At 41.1% G+C, this 21,522-nt stretch overlaps 2 protein-coding genes across 5 annotated transcripts in view; one reads left to right on the forward strand and one right to left on the reverse strand.

Annotated features, from left to right (window-relative positions):
* LOC135203785 (NAD-dependent protein deacetylase Sirt6-like) overlaps positions 1 to 12,293 on the forward strand; it is a 52,833-nt gene extending 40,540 nt beyond the window's left edge. For all 4 annotated transcript variants that reach the window (XM_064233761.1, XM_064233759.1, XM_064233760.1 and 1 more), the window contains 5 exons: positions 120 to 238; positions 700 to 823; positions 1,644 to 1,817; positions 8,807 to 8,930; positions 9,095 to 12,293. In XM_064233761.1, coding sequence (XP_064089831.1) covers positions 120 to 238; positions 700 to 823; positions 1,644 to 1,817; positions 8,807 to 8,930; positions 9,095 to 9,751 — 1,198 coding nt within the window. In that variant the 3' untranslated portion in view covers positions 9,752 to 12,293. The remainder of the gene's footprint in view (positions 1 to 119; positions 239 to 699; positions 824 to 1,643; positions 1,818 to 8,806; positions 8,931 to 9,094) is intronic.
* Positions 12,294 to 19,949: 7,656 nt separating this feature from the next.
* LOC135203786 (uncharacterized) overlaps positions 19,950 to 21,522 on the reverse strand; it is a gene marked incomplete in the record, with an annotated part of 44,034 nt that continues 42,461 nt past the window's right edge. The window contains 1 exon segment of the mRNA XM_064233763.1: positions 19,950 to 20,914.

Here is a 21,522-nt window from a genome sequence, read left to right on the forward strand (position 1 = left end):
GTAATGGTTGTATAACAACTGATACTTGATACGTAGTACATAAATTGTTTATTTGTCTTGAGGGTGAGGTATTGCAAAAGACTTCTTGTTATTCATTTCACTATATAATCGATTTGCAGGGGCCCCAAAGGTGTTTGGACGCTAGAAAAACAAGGGTTGAAGCCAGAAATTAATATATCATGGGACAATGCACGACCAACACTTACGCACATGGCGATTTTATCTATGGAACGCGCTGGTAAGTCTGCATTTATTTCTTTAGAGGATACTATTGGACGCTGAAATATTGTGTTGCAGGAACACCAGAAAGTCATTGAAAGTCATTGTTATCAGAAGAGTCGTGCAGAGCTCTCTTAAGCTGATCGGACCCATTATCCTATTGTTGTAGGAGTTAAAATATTTGGTGACTTTAATCAACATCTGTTGATGATGAAAAACATGGTTTACATTGCCATTACTGCACAGCATTCATGCAGGCGCAAAGTTATTCATCAGTAAGTAGCAAATGGTAGTAATGTAAACATTAGGAACTTTAGACAAATCTAGATAGAAAAACTTTTGTTAGTGAATGCTATTATTGAATTAATTTTGTTTCACAAAGAAATGTACAAACAACCTTTTCAATAATTCTTCTTATAAGTTTACAGCACTTACTTCCCAGTTGGAGTGTAAAGTACTTATCACATTTCAATCTTGCAGGGCATGTACAATATGTAGTGACACAAAATATTGATGGACTCCACTTACGCTCTGGTCTCCAGCGTCAAAAATTAGCTGAACTTCATGGGAATATGTTTGTGGATAAATGCAATTATTGTCAGAGGTAAGTCAGAGAACTGCAGAGTAATTATAATGTTAACATCAGAAAGTTTTTGGTTTTTAAATCATTATAAAAAGTCACAGGTCCTGATCTTTGTTGAACTGTTCTTCAAGTATTTCTGCTGAAGTGCATAATGTACCCTATTCTATTGTTGTTTTGCAGCTTCTTTCATAAGTTGAATTATAGTGACATTACAGTAACTTTTCTTTTGATTACAGGGGTCATTATTTTCTCACCAGAATGGAAAAAAGAATGAGTGAAGAATATAAGTGTAGTTTTAAGCAGACCACTCAGACACAGTTTAGATTCTCTTAGGTCTGACTTGAATTGTTTGTCTATAAAATTACAATGTAAATCAACAAAATCTATAATAGGGTAGATATAGATCAAGAGAAATAAAAAATAAAGAATAGATGAGAAGCAGTGCAGCTGAGATAAACTGTACTTGACCCTTCAGAGGATATTTAATACTGCATTTTCAGTAGTGTAGTGTTGAATGCATCATTTTGATTATACCTATTGATGACTGCCTTTTCTGTCCAGTGTTATTCAACTTCAGATTTATTGTTGTTTGGTTCTTATATCAGCTGAGCCATTAAATTTGTTCACCATTGAACAAAGTATATATCATTATTGTAGTAAATATTTAATTTGTGATTACTGTAGTATGGAATATTGCAAGTCCTTAGTATTTGAGACACTTTATGTAGGACATTTATTTTCTGTTGATTTTTAATGGTTTTGATTTTAATGATTTCCAAGTACTACATTAATTATTTTAACTTGTGGATTACCTTTTACACCTTTTCTATTTTTTTTACAGGCAATTTGTCCGTAGCACAGCAGTTACCACCGTAGGCCAGAAATCTGAAGGATTAACTTGTCCAGGAAAACGACCAAATGGCAGGTTTTGTCGTGGCAGACTGCACGACACCATTTTAGACTGGGAGGATGCCTTGCCTGATGATGACTTAGACCTTGCTATATCTCATTCATGGTAAGAATACTGTAATGTCTTTTTGTAAATAATGATACGCTTGGTATAATAATTCTTATTTTGTTCATGAAACTTACCTGACAGATATATATATAGCTGTATTTTCTGAAGTCCGACAGAATTTAAAAATTCGCGGCACACGCAGTGGGCGGCAGGTGGTAGTACCCATTCCCGCCGTGGGAGGCGGATATTCGGCGGAACTATTCCCATTTTCTATTCATATTTTTTTCTGTCGCCGGTCGGTAAACAAACTGTTTACAGACCTCCGCCTAGGATTTTGAAACTTCATTAGCCACTTAAGTATCCTAATTATTCTTTCGATTATTAACTTGGATTTGTGGCTAGGCATACGCTATCGTAAATTTTTTCATGCATTTGATGTCTGAAGCTAGTTAGCCTAGTTTCAGACTTTGTTGTCTGCATGTAAGGTGAGGCTACCGTAACTTTCGGTAGACACTCGCATAGTATATATGACGTTTACATGTTTTCTTTGCATAAGGTAATTAGTGTAATGTGTGACTGATTACGGAAGAAGGAGGATTCAATTACGCATTTTAGAGCGTGTTAGAATCAGGAGTTTCCTCCACAGTAAACAGAAGTTAGAAATAATGAACCTTCTAACCTCCTGTAGATTTTTATTTTGCCTAACCCTGTGGTATGGCTTACGAGCCTAGAATAAGTGTCTGCTAAAGGATTACATCAAGTAATCTTAGACTAAAGTGCTCGCTCTCCAACCAGTGTTGTGAAGTGTTAGATGCCCCTTGTGTTGTGGAGGGGTCGTCAGATCGGCCCCACCCCATAATGCCTCTAGGCCTGGACCTCTGTCGGACTCCCAGGACTCAGGGATGAGGGCATGTCGAAAGCGCCAAGCGGGTTACAAGGGGCTCCCACCGATCTGGCGTCCCTTCGGCAGAACCTGTTGACTCTTCCCAGGCTGCTAAAGATCGTGCACGTGCGCGAATCTTGAAAGATTGCTTCTCGTCCTCCGAGGCGTCCTCCCCACACAGGGGTTGGAGTTCTCGGAAGGACTCGCGCCCCCATAAAGAAGCGTTTATAGAGAAGAGGACGGCTTCTCGTCCTCTCTCTCGTCACGAGAGGATGAGAGAGTAAAGAGACCACATTTTCCCTTTTAGAAGAATGCACTGGCTCTTTCCTAAGGGACATTTAAGGAGGCTCATTCATCTTACCAGAAGAGTGATTTGAGCCTCCTGCGAGAACGCTCATGTATATATCATTTATACATTATAAGGAGGCTCATTCATCTTGCCAGAAGAGTGATTTGAGCCTCCTGCGAGTGACGCTCATGTATACATCATGTATACATTATTAAGGAGGCTCATTCATCTTGCCAGAAGAGGTGATTTGAGCCTCCTGCGACGTGAACGCTCATGTATATAACACTTATACATTATTAAGGAGGTTCATTCATCTTGCCAGAAGAGTGATTTGAGCCTCCTGCGAGTGAACGCTCATGAAGTTAGAGCTGTTTCAACCTCGCTAGCATTCCAAAAGAATTTGGTAATCAAGGACATTCTTGATTCCACCTTTTGGAGGAGCAACTCAGTATTCGTCTCCTCTCCTCATTGCGCTCCGTATACGTTATGTAACGTTCGCTTTACTTCGATAAAGCAAGCTGATAAGTTTGACGGCCGGCAAGCTGCTTTGCACAGTCAAACAACTTATGTCTCTGGTCGGCATAAGAAGGGCAATTTAGACGTGAGGAAGCTTTTGGAGGTGCTCGACGTCCTATAAGTAGAGACATTCTCCAGGACGCTCGGCAAGCACCTTGCGGAAGACGAAACGGACCATACGTCTTGCCTTTAGTGTTCACACTCTTCAGGAGCAGCGTGGGCTCTCCGCATGGTAGGACTCGCCATGAGGACGTCCCTTAAAAATATTCAATGTCATACGCAAAACGCTGTTTCGTCATAACATGAGATGTTGGCAAGGTCGCTCGCCAGGACGCCTCTTGGCGGGCCTTGCATGCATCAAGGCGCTCAACGAGTTCCTCTCTGAAACGTCGTTCAGAAGACTTGGTGTTCTCTGCTCAGACACTCTCGTAGCTGGACGCTTTCCAGGACGCTAAGCAGGACGCTTTTGAGGACGCTCGGCAGGAAGCTTTTGAGGACGCTCAGCAGGACGCTTTCCAGCACGCTTTTGAGGTGGACGACTCAGCAGGACGCTCTTTGTGGACATTCGCCAGGACGCTTCGGTGGAAGCTCGCAGGGACGCTAGCGAGGACGCTCGCCAGGACGCTAGCGAGGACGCTCGCCAGGACGCTAGCGAGGACGCTCGCCAGGACGCTAGCGAGGACGCTTTTGAAGACGCTCGGCATCCTACACGTCATGACGCTCGGTAGAGCACTTGCCAGGACGTTCTTCAGAACGATAGGCGTCCTACGCATCAAGACGTTCGGCAGGATTCCTGCAAGAACGCTCTTCAAGAGGGCGTCGTCGAAGTAGAGGAAGGAGTTTGGTCTCGTCAAGATGTCTACTTCGCTTTCTACGAAGGGAGCGTTCAATAGGAATCCATCACGTGATGAATTCCAGGGAAAACTGTAAGCAGATTTCGGTGTCATAAAACGCCTCGTCTGCTTTCGGGATTGCGCTGCCGAAGGGGAACATTAAGGTCCTTCCTGTCGTAAGCCCAGTCTCTAATCAGGAATCCTGCCCCTTCCTCGATTTCTGCGGGAATCGGGAAAACTATATGCTCGAATTCCTGGATTACTTTCTGTCATGTAAATGGGTTAGTTCTCATTGACAAAGATCTTCATAACATTTTATCGCTTAAGCGGATAAGTAACAAATTTCGGAAGAGCTCTCATTCATTTTCAGAACCGAACGTGGACAGTCGTTTTCCTTTCTTTCTCTCTTCCTCGTCCCAGGAAAGATGTAGTAGAGAATTCGATGTTCAAATTACTACAATACGTAGTTTATCTTTGCGTCATTTTGCTAACGCATGGGTCGAGTCATATACGCATATCGTATTTACCTCTGCGGATAGAAGCCGAAGGAACTGTTGTTCTAATGTATTTATTTGACACTCCCTTCAACCTTCCAAGAGTTTTCGGAGTAAGAACAACTCTTCAGGTATTGTTACGACAACACCAACTCAGCTTCTGTATTTAGCGAATTCTGTTTCGTTTAAATAGGCCTGCTTGAGAGTTTCCCTTTTGCCTCGATAATATCATACCTATGCCTTCGTAAAGGGAGTAGCTGGCAACTCAGGCAGATAGTATTCTGTTCTCCATTGAAGCTTTCCTTCGAGGAAGACTTCTCCTTCACTCTTTTTGATAGAGATCGAAGGTGGTGGCGATCTCCAATCCTTATTTTGTTTTCTTTAAGGGAAAGAATTTAGGATGGAGATCGTTGTTCAGAATACTATAAATATACTACGTATATTAACCTCGCGACATGATTCTACTAAGCAGTTGAATTGTCCGAGGGGTAGGCGCATATCCTAGTTATTCTACGGATTGCGACTTAGACGAGAAGTATTCTAATTGAACTGCAACATCAACTCAGCTTCTGTATTTAGCGAATTTTGTTTCGTTTAAATATGCCTGCTTGAGAGTTTCCTTTGGCTCGATAATTTCATACCTATCCCTTCGTAAAAGGAGTAGCTGGCAACTCAGGCATATAGTGCGAGACGATGATCAAGGCTGCTGTTACTGTGATCTACGCAGTACCGGCTAGCTCGGTGTCATGCGCGGTTGTTACGTCTCTCTCCCTTGCGGGAATGGCTTAATAAACCGTCTCTTTGCCCTACAATCATGGATTTTAGCCTCGGGTTGAGGAAATTTCTAGTAATCTTGAATGATCATACCTGCCGTTTACTTAGAAAATTTCAACAAGATATCTCTTATACTTGTTAGGTGCGGGTTTACCGCACGGTAACATTCTGTACGAATCTACTGCGGCATAGCACTATAATAATGCTCTCCTGCTTATGCAAAGCGCAGCCTTATTTAGGGAAGGAAGCAGGCTGAGTGAGGGAATGGATGAGTTTGCTGGGGACCATTTCCTCGCTGGAGAAGCTTGTTTTCCCTGAATAAACAGCAATTCAGACCTCTACAAAATTTTCCTCACGAAGAAATTGGAATAACTCAAGATCTTGTAATTCTAATTTTCTCTCAACGGCTTGAGGATCACCTCAGGTGATAGCGAGAGGGTGCCAGACATCCGAACAGAGAACAGATGTTCTGGCACATTGTCTGAAAGAATTGGAAGCCAAATTAGTCGGCTTTCCAGTTCCTCGAACGGGTGAGGTTGGATCGAGTGGCCCAAATCATCTCGGATAATTCTCAGCTCTCTCATAGCTCGAGAAGAGAGAATTGGTTATGGGCTTGGGCACGGAACGTAACGATCCTCAATAGGTTCGTTAATCTAGTGCACGTCCGTGGGAGTCTTCTCGATCGAAGGCAACAACTACTGACGTCTGAGTAAATCCTCACTTAGAAGTATGTCGAAAGTGAGGAGAGACTGAGGGAGTCCTTTCGTTAAGTTTTTTCGTAATATTGAAGACGAAGGAGCTTCCTCTTAAGTTGTTCCCTTATTCATGATCCTAGAGGATTAGCTTTAGTCGCCACATGTTGGCCTCTAAGAGGTTGGATTCACAGAGGTCAGGGGTAATTTCAGAGAATTTTCCAAAGACCCTTCCCTAGAGAATCGGTGAATCAAACATCGTCACTTAGTGAAGTATCTAATATCTCTCCTCTCTGAGTCTGAAAGCGTTCAGACTATCGAGAAGCGATAAGATCTTCAAGATTAATGGCAGTCTCTTGGCCAAGGCAAAGCAGTGCTGCCTAGTTCAGTTCTCAATCGAGGGGGCCGTTTCTGGAGATAGTGAAGGGAAATGACTGTTCCTCCACCTCCACCTCTGTGAATTTCGTTATGGTTCTATCTTTCCGTATGAAGTATGAGATAAGATAGAAGTCCTAACTGTTGTAGAATATGCAAATATGTTGTTGACGGCCTCTAGGCTCAGAGATTCGGTTCTGTCAAAACAACAAAGCTGCACGATCTTTGAGGTCTGTGGAGATCTTGTATTCTCGGGATCAAGGTTCGGCATGGAACTTAGACGTAGTCTGAGTTCTGATGCCAAAAGCATTTCGAACCTATCCTTTCTGCGAACTTAATACACGTGACCAGAAAGGCTAATATTCTAACCGCTTTAGCCATGGCAAGGAGGGTTAGTGAGTTTTAGCCATCATCAGAGGTTTTGGCTTTAAAGGACATAATGTGGTCTGTCCGCTAAGCCTTCCGTTCTTGATAAGAACGAAAACCTGTCTGACCATTGACCGAAGGCTTGGAGACCAAGGGTATGGCACAAATTATTGGGCAAGGGCAGTAGAGAGTCCTGTGCCCTGTAGGGTCTCTCAAGTTTTATCTTGATAAAACTATAGAAAGTCAAGGTCAACAGACAATCTGCGGTGTTCCGTAAAAAGACCAGACTAGTTCATGTCCAAGAACACCCTGGCATGATAGCCAAGGAGTTCTTTTAAGAGGTCTCATTCATTATGTTTGCATAAAGATTTGAGATTTTTCTTAATATCAATGCTCAACGAGGTGAGGGCGCGGCCTCGGAAGCATTTCAACAGAGCATGACACTCAGTAAACATCCTGAGTGCCACGCTTTTGCGAAGCAACTCTGGTTTTGTTCGCCTTCACACTCCCGACAATCTGCGGTGTTCCGTAAAAAGACCAGACCTGGTTCATGTCCACGAACACCCTGGCATTATAGCCAAGGAGTTCTTTGAAGAGGTCTCATTCATTATGTTTGCATAAAGATTTGAGATTTTTTTCTTAATATGAATGCTCAAGAGGTAGGGCGCGGCCTCGGAAGATTTCAACAGAGCATGACACTCAGTAACATCCTGAGTGCCACGCTTTAGCGAAGCAACTCTGTGTTCGCTTCACACTCCCGACGGGATGTGAAGACGACATTTCAGATCCGTAAGTCGCTAGGACCATACATATCCGTAGATATATTATTGGGTGCAAGAGGCAACACGAATCCTATCCTATAGAAAAGGGATAGGTGTGCTTTTAACTTTGAAGGGTTGGTCGCTTGAGGCGCGTTCCTTCTCTTTAGCCTAGAAGTTATGGAACTAACTTTGATAGGTTAGGTCAGGTGGTGGTTTTAGCTTCGGTGCCCTCAAAACCCCAAAAGTATGGTCATATGGTCTAGTCACATTGTGGTCACGCGTTGACAGATCATCTAGAGCGCACCAGCATTACAGGTCTCTACCTCGCTGGCAACTCTAGTAACGCAGAAGCAGACTTTGGTGACAGTAATCACGAAGTCGGCTATGCTAACAGGTCAGGAACCAAGATGTATATCATCTACTTATTTTAGTTTCCCAAAAATCCTATTCTGTCTCTTCCCACCATCCGAAGGTGGGATTCAGCTATATATATATCTGTCAGGTAAGTTTCATGAACAAAATGTTATTGTTATAATACAATTAAGTTTGTTCATACTTACCTGGCAGATATATATAATTAAAGTGCCCACCCACCTCCCCTCAGGAGACAGTGGCACTGATAAAAATATGAATAGAAAATGGGAATAGTTCCTGATATCCGCCTCCCAGCGGCGGGAATGGGTATACCACCTGGCCGCCACTGCGTGTGCCGCGAATTTTTAAATTCTGTCGGACTTCAGAAAATACAGCTATATATATATCTGCCAGGTAAGTATGAACAAACTTAATTGTATTATAACAATAAAACTTTTCTGGCAATTATGACTTTTAAGTTTATGCAAATCAGAGAAATTGTAGCTGAGGACAAATTTCACTTGTGTTATTTTATAAATAAATTATTGTCTGCTGGAATTCAAAGCTTAAAAAAATATTTATTCAAAACTATAGATTTGATTATCAGTATGAAAAAGAAGTTGAATGGAACCTGTAAGTCACATTTGTCATATTGTGCATTGAAAAAAAGTGTGCAGGCCTGAAGTGACTCTAGTTGTTCTCCTTACAGTGCAGCAGAATTAAGCATTTGTTTAGGTACGACACTTCAGATAGTCCCTAGTGGCAATCTGCCTGTCGACACAAAGAAACGTGGAGGAAAACTTGTTATATGCAACCTCCAGCCGACCAAGCAGGTAAGCCCTCAAATTGTAAAGGTGCATAGCTTTACACATTTAAGATACTCTAATGTCATTATGTATGATAATTATTTTCACTTTTTAAAGATAATTTATATTTAACAGACACTTGTTGCCTTTGTAAAAATGCATAATTTCTGTTACCATTTAAATTCTTATAGGATAGACACGCTGACCTCATCATTAATGCGTATGTGGATGACGTTATGAAACAGCTCTTGGAATTCATAGGTGTTGAGCTATTACCTTATAATCCAGACGATGACCCAACAAAGATAACTAAGCTGCTGGTGACGAACTACAGCAGTACTCAAGATTCATTGGCAGAAGAGGAGGAGAAAGAAGGTGATCGCAGTGGTAGTAGTTATATTGAGCCAATTGAGTGGACCATACAAGAGAGTTGGGTCAGAGATAAAGATTTGGCAGATAAGGTAAAAAGTAGGAAAGTAATTAGAAATAAGAGGCCAAACAAAAATGAAGACGACAAGAGTTCGATTGGGAGAAAGAAGATTAAAACCGATATCGACAACAATGCGCAAGTGGATGATTCAGATAGTCTCCTGAATGGCGAAGAAGAAAAGGTCGACATTAAGGACATAAAAGAATCTGTGAAAGAAGAAGTGAATCGCACAATTGGAGAGTTGAATGGTGTGGAAGACATTAAGGGTGAATGCAAAAATGGGGAAACTAGGATTATAGTTTGTGATTTAAAAAGTGCACTGAAGGAAGAATGTCCACCTCTCTTGGAGAAAGTTACGGAAGGAGTAGAGGTGAAAGAGGAGAGAGAAAGACTGACAGTGGAAGCTCCAGTTGTTTAGGGTAGGAATGTGTCTCATTATCTCGAGCATCACATTGTATTCTCATGTTAGGTCCTGTCATATTTTTGCAGGTTATAACATATGGGTAGTGCCAACACATTACGAAAAAATGCCACATTCCTCTCTCATTTATTCTCATAATTTCTTTATAAATGTCCTCATTTTCATGAATCTCACTTTGCCATGAAGGGACTCCATTACTCATCTGTCATTATCGGGTTTATTAGTAGTTGTCAGTAAGGACTTGTAGATATTTTATATGTTGTATTTATATCTAGTCTACTGTGAATCTTGCTGAAGTTTTTAATCATCACTGCTGTTTGATACAGGGCAGCTTAGTAGTACTTAATTTTCCTTTGGTACATAATACAGTATGTACTTCTCTTTATATTTAATTTATTTAGAAGCAAAGTTTACCACAAATCACCAATATCAAAGTGAGTAGGGGAAAGTACATCAATCATAAGTATTTTTTACTCAACACCTAACCACGTGCATTTATATTAGCCAGAATTTGCTGTGACAAATATTTTGTTACCTCTGATCTTTGGAGCACTGCTGTTAATCCTCCAAGAGCATTTATATACTCATTGCTAGAGGTAGAGATAGCTAATTCTCTGGCATTTATTCTCCATGGTATAGGTGTTGCTGCTAAGAACCCTAAGCTTTTCACTAATGGTTCATGAGGATTACTTGTTGCCAGAATTTCTGGGGAGTTACTTTTCATAGCGGACTAATAGCACTGACATAATGGTGTTGTAGATCAATTATTGAAATAATGTCTAGTCTAAAGTAGGCACTCTTCCTAAACATGTTGTACCGAAGCATCGAGCGGTACTTTAGTGTGTAAAGGTTGGTCATTGGTTTCCTGGTGCCTGACATGTTGTATGTTACACCAGAGAGAAGGTTTATTACATAACACTCGTTCATTCTAACAGTGATACTTTCCTCCATACTAGTGAACTGCTCATATAACTGGCAAGTTGACGACTATCAATTATTGCTTTGAAGTATGTTGATGAGACCACTTAATTACTTTTGAAGACTCGTGCAGATTGCCCAAAGAATGTTATTTTAAACTAAAGAGGTGAAAATTGAAGTTAAAGAAGCTAGACAGCTGTTTAGAAAGAGACCACAAGAAAGAAGGTATGGAGATGGTCTTTTCTTGTCTGCATTTTAGGTAGGAGAAAAATGAGTAGTATTTGATAAGTAAATGACTGGTTCAGTTTTTAATTAAAGATATATCCCATTCATTTCCTGTAAGGCACAATTGTTTTGTATCAAAGACTTACTACCTACATATGTTAAGGATGTGTTACCATGTAAATCTTAATTATTGTCTAGGTAAGGTCCTTTTTTTTTTGGTTATTCAGTAGTTTACAACGAAGTATATATTAACACAACATTGTATGTGCAATTACAGCTTTTTTCATGCCATGTATACAGTACTAAGCTTCCAAGGCACAAAATTACATTTTGGTAATATCCATTTTTCAAGGTTTTGCTGTTTTTCTGTTTATTTTTTACTGGGCTGCTTTCCCTGGTGGGGTCCTGGGGATTGTAGCATTCTGCTTTTCCAACATGGGTTGCTGCTTGGCTCCTGTTAATAATAATAATAATGGTAATTGCAGAAGTAAATTAATATATGTAAATTTGAGGGTGTGTAGGGAAATTAAATATTTTTCACCATCATGCTGGACTAACAAAATATTTTAGAGTTTGAAATTTGGTAATTAAGATATGATAAAGGAAGGCTTGATTAACTGTAAAAATGGTATCGTTACTTTTAAAAAGGGTCTCTTCTTCTGCTGGATGTCCAATACCCACATTATACACATCCAGGATTGAATGACCTCCTGGAGGAAAAGGTTAGGTTAGATGTGATTATCTTGGAAGGTAAATGGCACGTCCCCATTTAATGCAGTAGCTCCTACGTCCAGCCAGACCTTGAAACTCTAGGTCAGGTCTTTGTTTATGTAATGATTGATGTGTTTCTCTGAGTAAAGTAGCCAGTGTGGAGAAGGGTAAGCTCGATGCTGAATGTTCATTGTGGACATACTAGCAGTTGCATTTCCATGGAGGAGTATAGGAATAAAAAAAGCTTGTGAATGGGAAGCAATATTTTCCAATACATACACCAAGGAGGGATTTTCAATGCATTCATTGTGGTAGGTCACTTTCATGTTCTAGTGAAAAATATGAGGTAGCTAAAGCACAAGCAACACATCATTGTTGTGTACCAATCTTACAGTCCAGTGTTTGTTTATTTTGTATTATAATACGAACGTAAACTCTACCCTTTACCTTTTTTTAATCTTGACTTGCCTCTGGTAATTCAAATCTGATGGCCACTTTTGTATAATTTTTATTCAGCATTGTATACCAGTCAATCACTTGTGGACATTACCACCCGCCAGTTTTAAGAATTCAGACATGAGAAAAACTGGAGAGAACATCCATCCTTTTTGCTGTGATTGTGGTTGCTATTGATGATAAGGGATTTACTTCTGCCATCTTCATAGTAAAAAAAAAAAAAAAAAAAAAGTGAAAAAAATAAAAAAGATGTTAGTTGTATCTTGTAAGAGAAAATATTAATTTTATTTTGTTCTAGAATTTTGTGTTAAGTTTCATACACAAATATGGCAAATTCCATACAGTATTTAAAAGTATTTTAATATTTAATGGGTACAAAAGTACATTTCGACAATAGATACCTTTTGTGTATGCTGGAAATTTTCAATTTGTTATAATTGATGACACAATAACAACAATTAATTGTATCTTGTACAAAAATTTTATTATACAGTACAGTATTTTAGATTTAATGTTGTTGTTGTATAGGAACAAATTTTTTAATATGAAGAATTTCTATTTTTAGTACAATATACTTGAGCACAATGATTTTGAAATACTGCTGCTTATTGTAATTCTAAGATGATTTAAAACACAAGTTTCCACTTATTTGTGATGATCAGTACTAACTGTATAGCAGTATTTTGGCAATAAAAGTTATAAAAAATGAATAAAAAAATTCTGTACTTAATATAGTAGCAATGTACTATAATACAAGTACTTTGCTTCATTACAAGGAATGAAACTATTCAATCATTTCTTTGTGTGTCATAATAATTCCTTTCCCTTTGTTGTATATTTGGAAGTTATTGATAATCATAAATATTGTATTTGTTATTGACTGATAAATATGAACACTAACCCTGGCATAACAGAAATGTTGCCAGGCAGACCTTTGTTTCCCACAGGGTGGCAATAAACTAGGTATGTATTTATTTTGTACAGGTTTTCTCATCGTTGGTTTTATAATGCACTAATACAGATACTACTGTGAGTAGGAGTATTTTCTGTCGTGTTTTTGTGTTGAGTTTAAATAGGTATATTAAGCCGTATGTTATGTTTGCCCATGATAGTTCATATACACAGTAGGTCCTTATTAAAAAATTTTGTAGATATAAAATTATTACATGTACTTCGTTTTTCTCTATTGTACAGACTTTTACTTGTAATTTATTGATTTTGGTTACCAAGCACTTTGTTTACCAAGAGGATAATAAAAAGAGGTTTCATACAATCAACTTACCTGTCAGATATATACATAGCTAAGACTCCGTCGTCCCCGACAGAAATTCAAATTTCGCGCCACTCGCTACAGGTAGGTCAGGTGATCTACCGGCCTGCCCTGGGCGGCAGGACTAGGAACCATCCCCGTTTTCTATCATATTTTCTCTGTCGCCGGTGGTATCAACATTGTTGCTATTACCTCCTGACTTAGATTCATATTTCATCCTTTGATCATCGTTTCTCGGCTTTTTGGTGACGTATCTGGATCGTGTTTTGACATTCGCTACTGTGGACTGTTTTTGGAATTGCTTTTTTTGGATTTTTCTCAGTATGTCTCATTCAAATGTGAGTGTGAGAATGTGTGTGAATGTAGGCTGCAGGGTGAGGATACCGAAAGCTTCGGTGGATCCTCACACTGTATGCCGTAAATGTAGGGAGTTTCAGTGTTCTGCTAATAATACTTGTAAGGAATGCGAGGGATTAAATGCAGAAGAGTGGAAGACTTTGACTTCTTATTTGAAGAAGTTAGAGAGGGATAGTTAGACGTCTGAAAGGTGTGAGTTCCAAGGCCTATTGAGCCTTTTACTGTAATTTGAAATAATTTCTAATCCTACTGATTTAGATTTCTCCCTATGTATCTCATTCTCAAAGTGTACTTTCGGAATCGGCCTCGGAAATCGCCAATCTGAAAGCTACGATTAGAGACATGAAGTCCAAGATGGCGGACTTGCAAGGTAAGGCTAGTGAAAGTGAGCATTACAGTGAAGTGAGTTCTCCCAGTGTTGTGGAGGGGGCGTTTGATCGTCCCTGCGACGCTCCCAGGCCTAGACCTCTTCCAAGCTCCCATGCCCAGAGGAGAAGGAAAGTCGAAAGCCTTAAGGAGGTCGTGGGGAATCCCCAACGGTCAGACGTCCCTTCAGCTAGCTCTGCTTCGTGGCAGGCTGCTCAAGGGCGCTATAGGAAAAGCGTCCTTCGTGAGTGTTTCTCGTCCTCTCCCTCCCTCTCCACCTAAAACGAGGGTGGAAGGAGTCGAACTTGTCGAGACCTCTGAAGCGTCATATGAAAGAACCCGAAATAGATTCGAGCCCAGGGCGTTTCTCAGATGACGCTCCCTCTTCTATTAAGAAGGCGAAGGTGGCGTCAGCGTCACCTGACGAGTACGCAGAAGTACCCTTTCCTACTTCTCCCCCGAGTGATGACGAAAGGCGTCATGCAGTGGACGTGGGAGAAGCGTCAAGGATAATAATTATGGCAGTTCTAAGAGCAACTGTCCTCTCTAGTGGGAGTTTTAGCGCCTCGTAGGAAGGACGTGGCGCTTCCAATCAAGAAGTCTCGTCCTCTCTCCCCTGCTAAACGAGAAGCGTCATGCAGACGTGAAACTTCTAAACATCTTACAGAAGCTTCGGGTTCGAGAGCGAGAACGGTTGCTTACGAAAGTTTCGTAACGCCAGAGAGACGTAAGAGTGTCTTTTTAGACATGAAGCGTCATTGAAAACTGTTGGTAGACATGACGCTCCGACCAATATTTTGACGCCAAGTAGGACGCCTTTGAAGAGCGGAGCGTCTTCCAGGCGCGAGGCGTCATCAAGACGTCAGCAGCCAAGTAAGCGAGAGACGTCAGCCAGGACGCTTGGCGAACGGGAAGCGTCATCCAAGCGGGAAGCGTCTTCTAATTATCAAGAGAAGCCTGAGCTTGTGGCGCCTTCCAAGGCTATTAAAGCGGGAAAGAGGAAAGATTATCATTCCCTTAGCCCCTCTCCTATTAGGAGTTTGTCTCCTCCAGAAGAGGAACGTACGGAAAGGGGAGCGGAGACTCATTTAGATCCCGAGTTGGAAGAAAACTCGGATGATGAATATCAGAGAAGAGAAGGACTGTCGAACTATAAGGTTTTGACTGCCTTGCTTCTTGAGGAGTATGGAGACGAGTTGACTCCTGCCGCTCCTCCTTCTCCGCCGCTCGTCTCTTTTCGTGTGCTAAGACGAAGAAGCCTTCGTCTTTTCTCAAAATGAAGCCCACCATTTCTATGAAGAGGGCCTTACAATCCTTAGACTCATGGATGAAGTTTAAGAAAGACTTAGTGAGAACAGTCTTCTGCATGCCTCCAGCGAGATTAGCTGGTAAAAGAGGCATTTGGTTTCAGACGGGAGAGAATATGGGTATTGCTCTCCCGTCTACGTCGGAAGCAGACTTTTCGACCTTAGTTGACGCTTCACGTCGACAAGGTCTCAATTCGGCACGAATTACGTGGGGAATTTCTGAACTGGACCATCTCCTCAAGGGACTCTTTCATGTATTGGAAGTTTTTGCAACTTCTTAGATTGGTCCCTTGGGGTGATGTCCAAGAAAGCCCATGATTCGGAAGGAATCGAACCTGTAGCCCTGTTATGCTTATTGTCTTGTATAGACAAAGCGGTACAGGATGGCGCTTTTGAAATCTCCTCATTGTTTGGAGCAGGTCTTCTACAGATAAGAGGACTGTATATGGGGCCTTCTTAACCAAGGCAGTCTCACACGCTCAGAGGGCAGCGCTACTGTATTCGCCTTTGTCTGACTTTTTGTTCCCTTCTCAGTTGGTGAAGGACATTGCTCATTCTTTAACTGAGAAGGCGACTCAGGATCTTCTGACGCAGTCAGCAAGGAAGAAGAAGCCTGCTTCTGCATCTGACAAGAAAGGACCTAGTACATCAGTTCAGCCCTTTCGAGGTGGTCCGACCTCCAGACCTCCCGCAAGAAGGAAGGCTCTGGAGAAGAGAGGTAGGGGGACAAGAGAGCGATAGAACTAGTACTGGATCAAAACTCCCAGGGGTTTTACAATCGCCTTTTTCTGGTTGCGAAAGCCTCGGGAGACTGGAGACCAGTACTGGACGTCAGCTCTCTGAACAAATTTGTTCAGAAGGAGAAGTTCTCCATGGAGACTTCTGCTTCAGTCCTAGCGTCATTACGACAAGGAGATTGGATGGTGTCTCTAGATCTCCAGGACGCCTACTTTCACGTTCCGATCCACCCTTCATCGAAGAAGTACCTCCGTTTCATGACGGGGGGAAGGATCTTTCAGTTCAGAGCCTTGTGTTTCGGCCTGTCCACAGCTCCTCAGGTCTTCACAAGCCTGATGAAGAATGTGGCGAGGTTTCTTCACCTCAAAGGAGTAAATATCTCTCTGTATCTGGACGACTGGCTCATCAGGGCCAGATCAGAGAGACAGTGCTTGGAGGACCTAAAGTTAACTCTAGGTTCTTCCCACTAGGAAGACTGCATTTACGTCCGCTTCAATTCTTCCTCAAGAAGTCTTGGAGCTGGAAAACCGGACAGCTTTCGGACGTATTTCCCATTCCAGTGGAGATAAGATCGCACCTGGAATGGTGGTTGCCCCCTCTGGAAGAGAACAAAGGGATCTCTCTAAAAACACAGAACCCAGACCTAGTGTTGTACTCCGACGCGTCGGAGAAAGGTTGGGGAGCGACATTAGGCTCAGAAGAGGTGTCAGGCACCTGGGAACCAGCGCAGGTGACTTGGCACATAAACTGCAAAGAGCTCTTCGCCGTGCATCTGGCTTTGAAGAGTCTAGAACCTCTGGTGTCAAACAAAATAGTGCAAGTAAACGTGGACAACACCACCGCACTTGCCTACATTCGAAAACAGGGAGGGACTCACTCCTCGTTCCTTTACGAACTGACGAGAGACCTATTGCTTTGGACGTCTCACAGGAGCTTCTCCCTTCTGACAAGGTTCGTACAGGGAGTAAAGAATGTGAGGGCGGACAGACTCAGCAGGAGGAACCAGGTCCTTCATACAGAGTGGACCCTACACGAGGAAGTGTGTCTAGATATATGGTCGCTGTGGGGGACGCCTCATGTGGATCTCTTCACCACATTCATTTCCAAAAGGCTGCCAGTCTCTTGCTCGGTCGTGGAAGATCCAAGAGCACTTATGGTAGACGCCTTCCTGTTAAATTGGTCTCGAGTAGACGTATATGCTTTTCCCCCATTCAAAATCCTGGGATTAGTAATGAAAAAGTTTGTGGCGTCAAAGGAGACGAGGATGACGTTAATAGCCCCCTTTTGGCCGACCCAAGATTGGTTCACGGAGGTGGTAGAGTGGATCGTAGACTTTCCAAGATCCCTACCAAGAAGGACGGATCTTCTCAGACAACCACACTTCAAGAGGTACCATTAAAACCTCCCCGCTCTCGCTCTGACTGCCTTTCGACTATCGAGAGACTTGTCAGAGCCGAGAGGCTTTTCTCGCGAAGTTTGCAAGCGCGATCGCGAGAGCACGCAGAACCTCCACTACGAAAGTATATCCAATCGAAGTGGGTTAGGTTTTTAGAAGGTGGTGTAGATCCAAGAATTTGTGTCCTCCTCCTACCTCTATAGCGGAAATTGCTGATTTCCTGCTATTCCTGAGAGAAAAATCTCATCTAGCTGTATCCACAATAAAGGGATACAGAAGTATGCTCTCTGCTGTCTTCAGGAATAGAGGATTAGATCTGGCAGATAATAAAGATCTCCACGGTCTCATAAGGTCATTTGAGACTTCAAAGTCGAAGGTACCGGTACCTCTGAACTGGAACCTAGACGTAGTCCTCAAAGTTCTTTCATCTGAAAGATTCGAACCTCCTCATCTGGCATCGTTTAGAGACATCACCAGAAAATGCCTATTCCTATTATCTTTAGCTACGGCAAAGAGAATTAGTGAATTACATGCTCTGCAGGATAAAGTAGGATTCAAGGGAGACTCAGCTATTTGCTCGTTTAAGACCCTGTTTTTAGCGAAAAACGAGAATCCCACGAATCCCTGGCCTAAGTCATTCGAAGTCAAAGGCATGTCGAGTCTCGTAGGCAGAGAAACAGAGAGGTCTCTATGCCCTGTTAGAGCTCTGAAGTTCTACCTTCAGAGAAAGCATCAGATGGGAGGCTCTAGACAAGGTCTTTGGTGCGCGGTAAAAGACCCCACAAGACTGATGTCCAAGAATGCGCTGGCATTCTTTGTAAGAAACGTCATTACAGACGCTCATAAGGTCTGTCCTGACGAACAGTTACAACTGTTGAGAGTAAAAGCTCATGAAGTGAGAGCTGTAGCGACGTCTCTCTCGTTTCATAAGAATATGTCGCTTAAAACATCAATAGATACGACATTTTGGAGATACAACTCAGTATTTGCATCTCATTACTTGAAAGACGTTCGTGTGACATATGAGAAGTGTTTTTCTCTAGGTCCTTTCGTATCGGCGGATACGATTCTGGGTACGGGAGCCGACACCAATCCTTAAATGTATATACTTTTCTTCTTTTTGGATATGGTCTGGAGTCTCTTCGAACAATGGAGGACTTGGTTTAGCACGGGCGGCCGTCTATGTTGTTCAGTAAGAGAATCTTGTCATATCCAATTAGATGAGTATAATTTTTTTTGAAAATTTTGTATGTGTGCGTAGTGGTTTTGAGTTACGGTTGTTGTGACGAGTTCGGGGATAACTCGGAACAATCCTTAGTTCTAACATATGGTTAGGATCAGGTGGTCGGGATTGGTTGTGTGCTCCTTCATAAGGTGTATTGTCATATAAGTGGATCAGCACCCATTGACAAAGTCCTTTTAGGCTCTGCCGAGTAAGCGGATAAGACCCCATCGGCAGACCCACAAGAACTCTTGGCCATAGATCATATATCTCGCTAAAGTTTCTTGAGGTGATGCAGACTACTGGGCAAACACCCACGAAGTCTACCACCTATCAGGTAGGAACCAAGGTTTTATTTATACCTACAACATATGTTGTTTACCTGTCTATTCCATATAGTAGCTGTCTCTTACCCTCCACCGAAGGGTGCCAATCAGCTATGTATATATCTGACAGGTAAGTTGATTGTATGAAAATGATATTGTTATGATACAATAAAGTTTCATACATACTTACCTGGCAGATATATACAATTAAAGGCCCACCCAGCCTCCCCGCAGGAGACAGGTGGAAGAGAGAAAATATGATAGAAAACGGGGATGGTTCCTAGTCCTGCCGCCCAGGGCAGGCCGGTAGATCACCTGACCTACCTGTAGCGAGTGGCGCGAAATTTGAATTTCTGTCGGGGACGACGGAGTCTTAGCTTTGTATATATCTGCCAGGTAAGTATGTATGAAACTTTATTGTATCATAACAATATCATTTTTAAATTTTTTTAGTAAAATACTCGAGTAATTTTACAGGATTTGTGGTGGTCCATGTACTATTAACACATTACGATTATGTTAAATTAGTTAATATATTGTATTTGTATTCTACAGAATAGGATTAATTGCATAGCTGCAGTAAACAATTAACTTCTGAAGGAATAATATTCACATTTGGGTATAGTGAATGTTCGAGTACTGTGTTGAATGATTCATTATACTGTAAAGTGTATGTGTATACTTGCTGAAATTCCAGCCAGTCTCAGGTTGAGGAATGTGTTCATGAAAATATTTCCGATGGCTTGTGTACTCCACATGAAGCCACTGTAGCTGTTGTCCAATACTTTGTTGTGATACATTTTGACTGTCTTTTTAGGATACAGCATTGTATAATCATCCTCTAGCATAAAAAAAACCACCATTAATAATAAAACTGGGAAACAGTAGAATTGTAGGTCTTGGAAAATTCTTTTACCATTTGTACTTCTTACTGATATATTCCGTCATCTGTGATATATTACAGGACTGAAGTCTCCATGATACTTATCCCCTTTTAATTTTTTCTTGCCACACATAATAGGTCCATAAGTCCATAATTTCTTGAATGTCCGCTAGTCATAGCGCAGTAAATTTGACCCTATTGGATGTTTTAACATGTAATTTAAAAGGTAAAGAAATGATACAGTAGTCAAATCATTTGCAGTAGGTGTATTATCATGTGAATAGCCTGTAATATTGAATGATATAAAATTTCCACTGCTGATTTTGTGATAAGCATCACTGCCAGACAAAATTTAAAAGAACCAAAACTTGAATTGCAACCTAGATATTTGTAATGAAGCAGCTTTACAGTAAATAATTAATGTTGAACACTTTATTTATTCCACTCCCAAATTTAGAATAAGAGTAACGTAGACGTCTCATGTCTGTGATTTAGAATAAGAGTAGTTTTATGTAGAAGCCTCTCCTTATCTCTTATCTTATAATGAATGCCTCTACACTTTTGTAAGACAATGTAACTTACACTTGGAAATGTTAAGATAATGTGATGTAATCTTTTGAGATGGCAAATATGAAAATATGCTTGCCACTTCTTGACATCCCAACACTGAAAGTGCAATACTAATGCCTCTTGATTGTTTATCTCGTGTAAACCTGTGATGGCTTCTTTGCTACTGGCTTCCTGCTTCCTTCTCAGTACATAAGGTCTTGGTTAGCATCAAGCAATGAATTGCTATTGCACCAGTGTTTTAAGTCACTGGTGGTACAGCATATCTCTCAGTACCAGCCAAACTTACTGTATAGAAGGGTTTATACACCAACTTGAGGGACAAGGGTTAGTTTTTCCACTAGGAAGCTGCTTAACTCTGGGCAACAAGCACCACAGATGAACAACTGCATCTTCACTGCCAAAATACTTTCAAAAGTATTTTGAACATACTTGTTAAGTAATCATTCCAGTATTTATAGATGAAGGATCAACGCTACAGGTGGTCCCACATTTCTAACTATGGCCTCACATACTGAAGATACCAGCCAATCTTGAGGCATAGTTACCGTTGCCAGTTTTGTGCAGAATATGAATACAGCCACTGTAATTCGTAGTTCATGAACCATTTTTGTTTATATACAGAAACAGGGGTTTGTACAGTAGTTGAGTAAAAATACAGCTTATAAAATATAGATCATACATCATTAGCGGTCTATGCATCTTAGGTGACCGTTCACAAGCACCATGAACTTGAAGCATTTTTACACAAAGATGAGAAGCTTATAGGTTAAATTTTTCAATATCAAAATTACTCTTGCACAGAATTAGTATGTTACATAACATGGTATATCACGTCTATATGAAAGGCTTAGTTCTACAGGAAGTGCTAACAAAAAAAGGTCCAAGTGGTCAACTGTCCAAAAGGGTTTATAAACTATTAAGAATCAAGGTAGATTACTGGTTAATGTTCCCTGCACCTCATAAGGTTTACTGAAAATGTAACCTCATGTAATAACTATAAAGTACATAATGCAAAAGAATGTG

This window comes from Macrobrachium nipponense, chromosome 36 (genome assembly GCF_015104395.2).
Source record: "Macrobrachium nipponense isolate FS-2020 chromosome 36, ASM1510439v2, whole genome shotgun sequence".
NCBI classification, from domain to species: Eukaryota; Metazoa; Arthropoda; class Malacostraca; order Decapoda; family Palaemonidae; genus Macrobrachium; species Macrobrachium nipponense.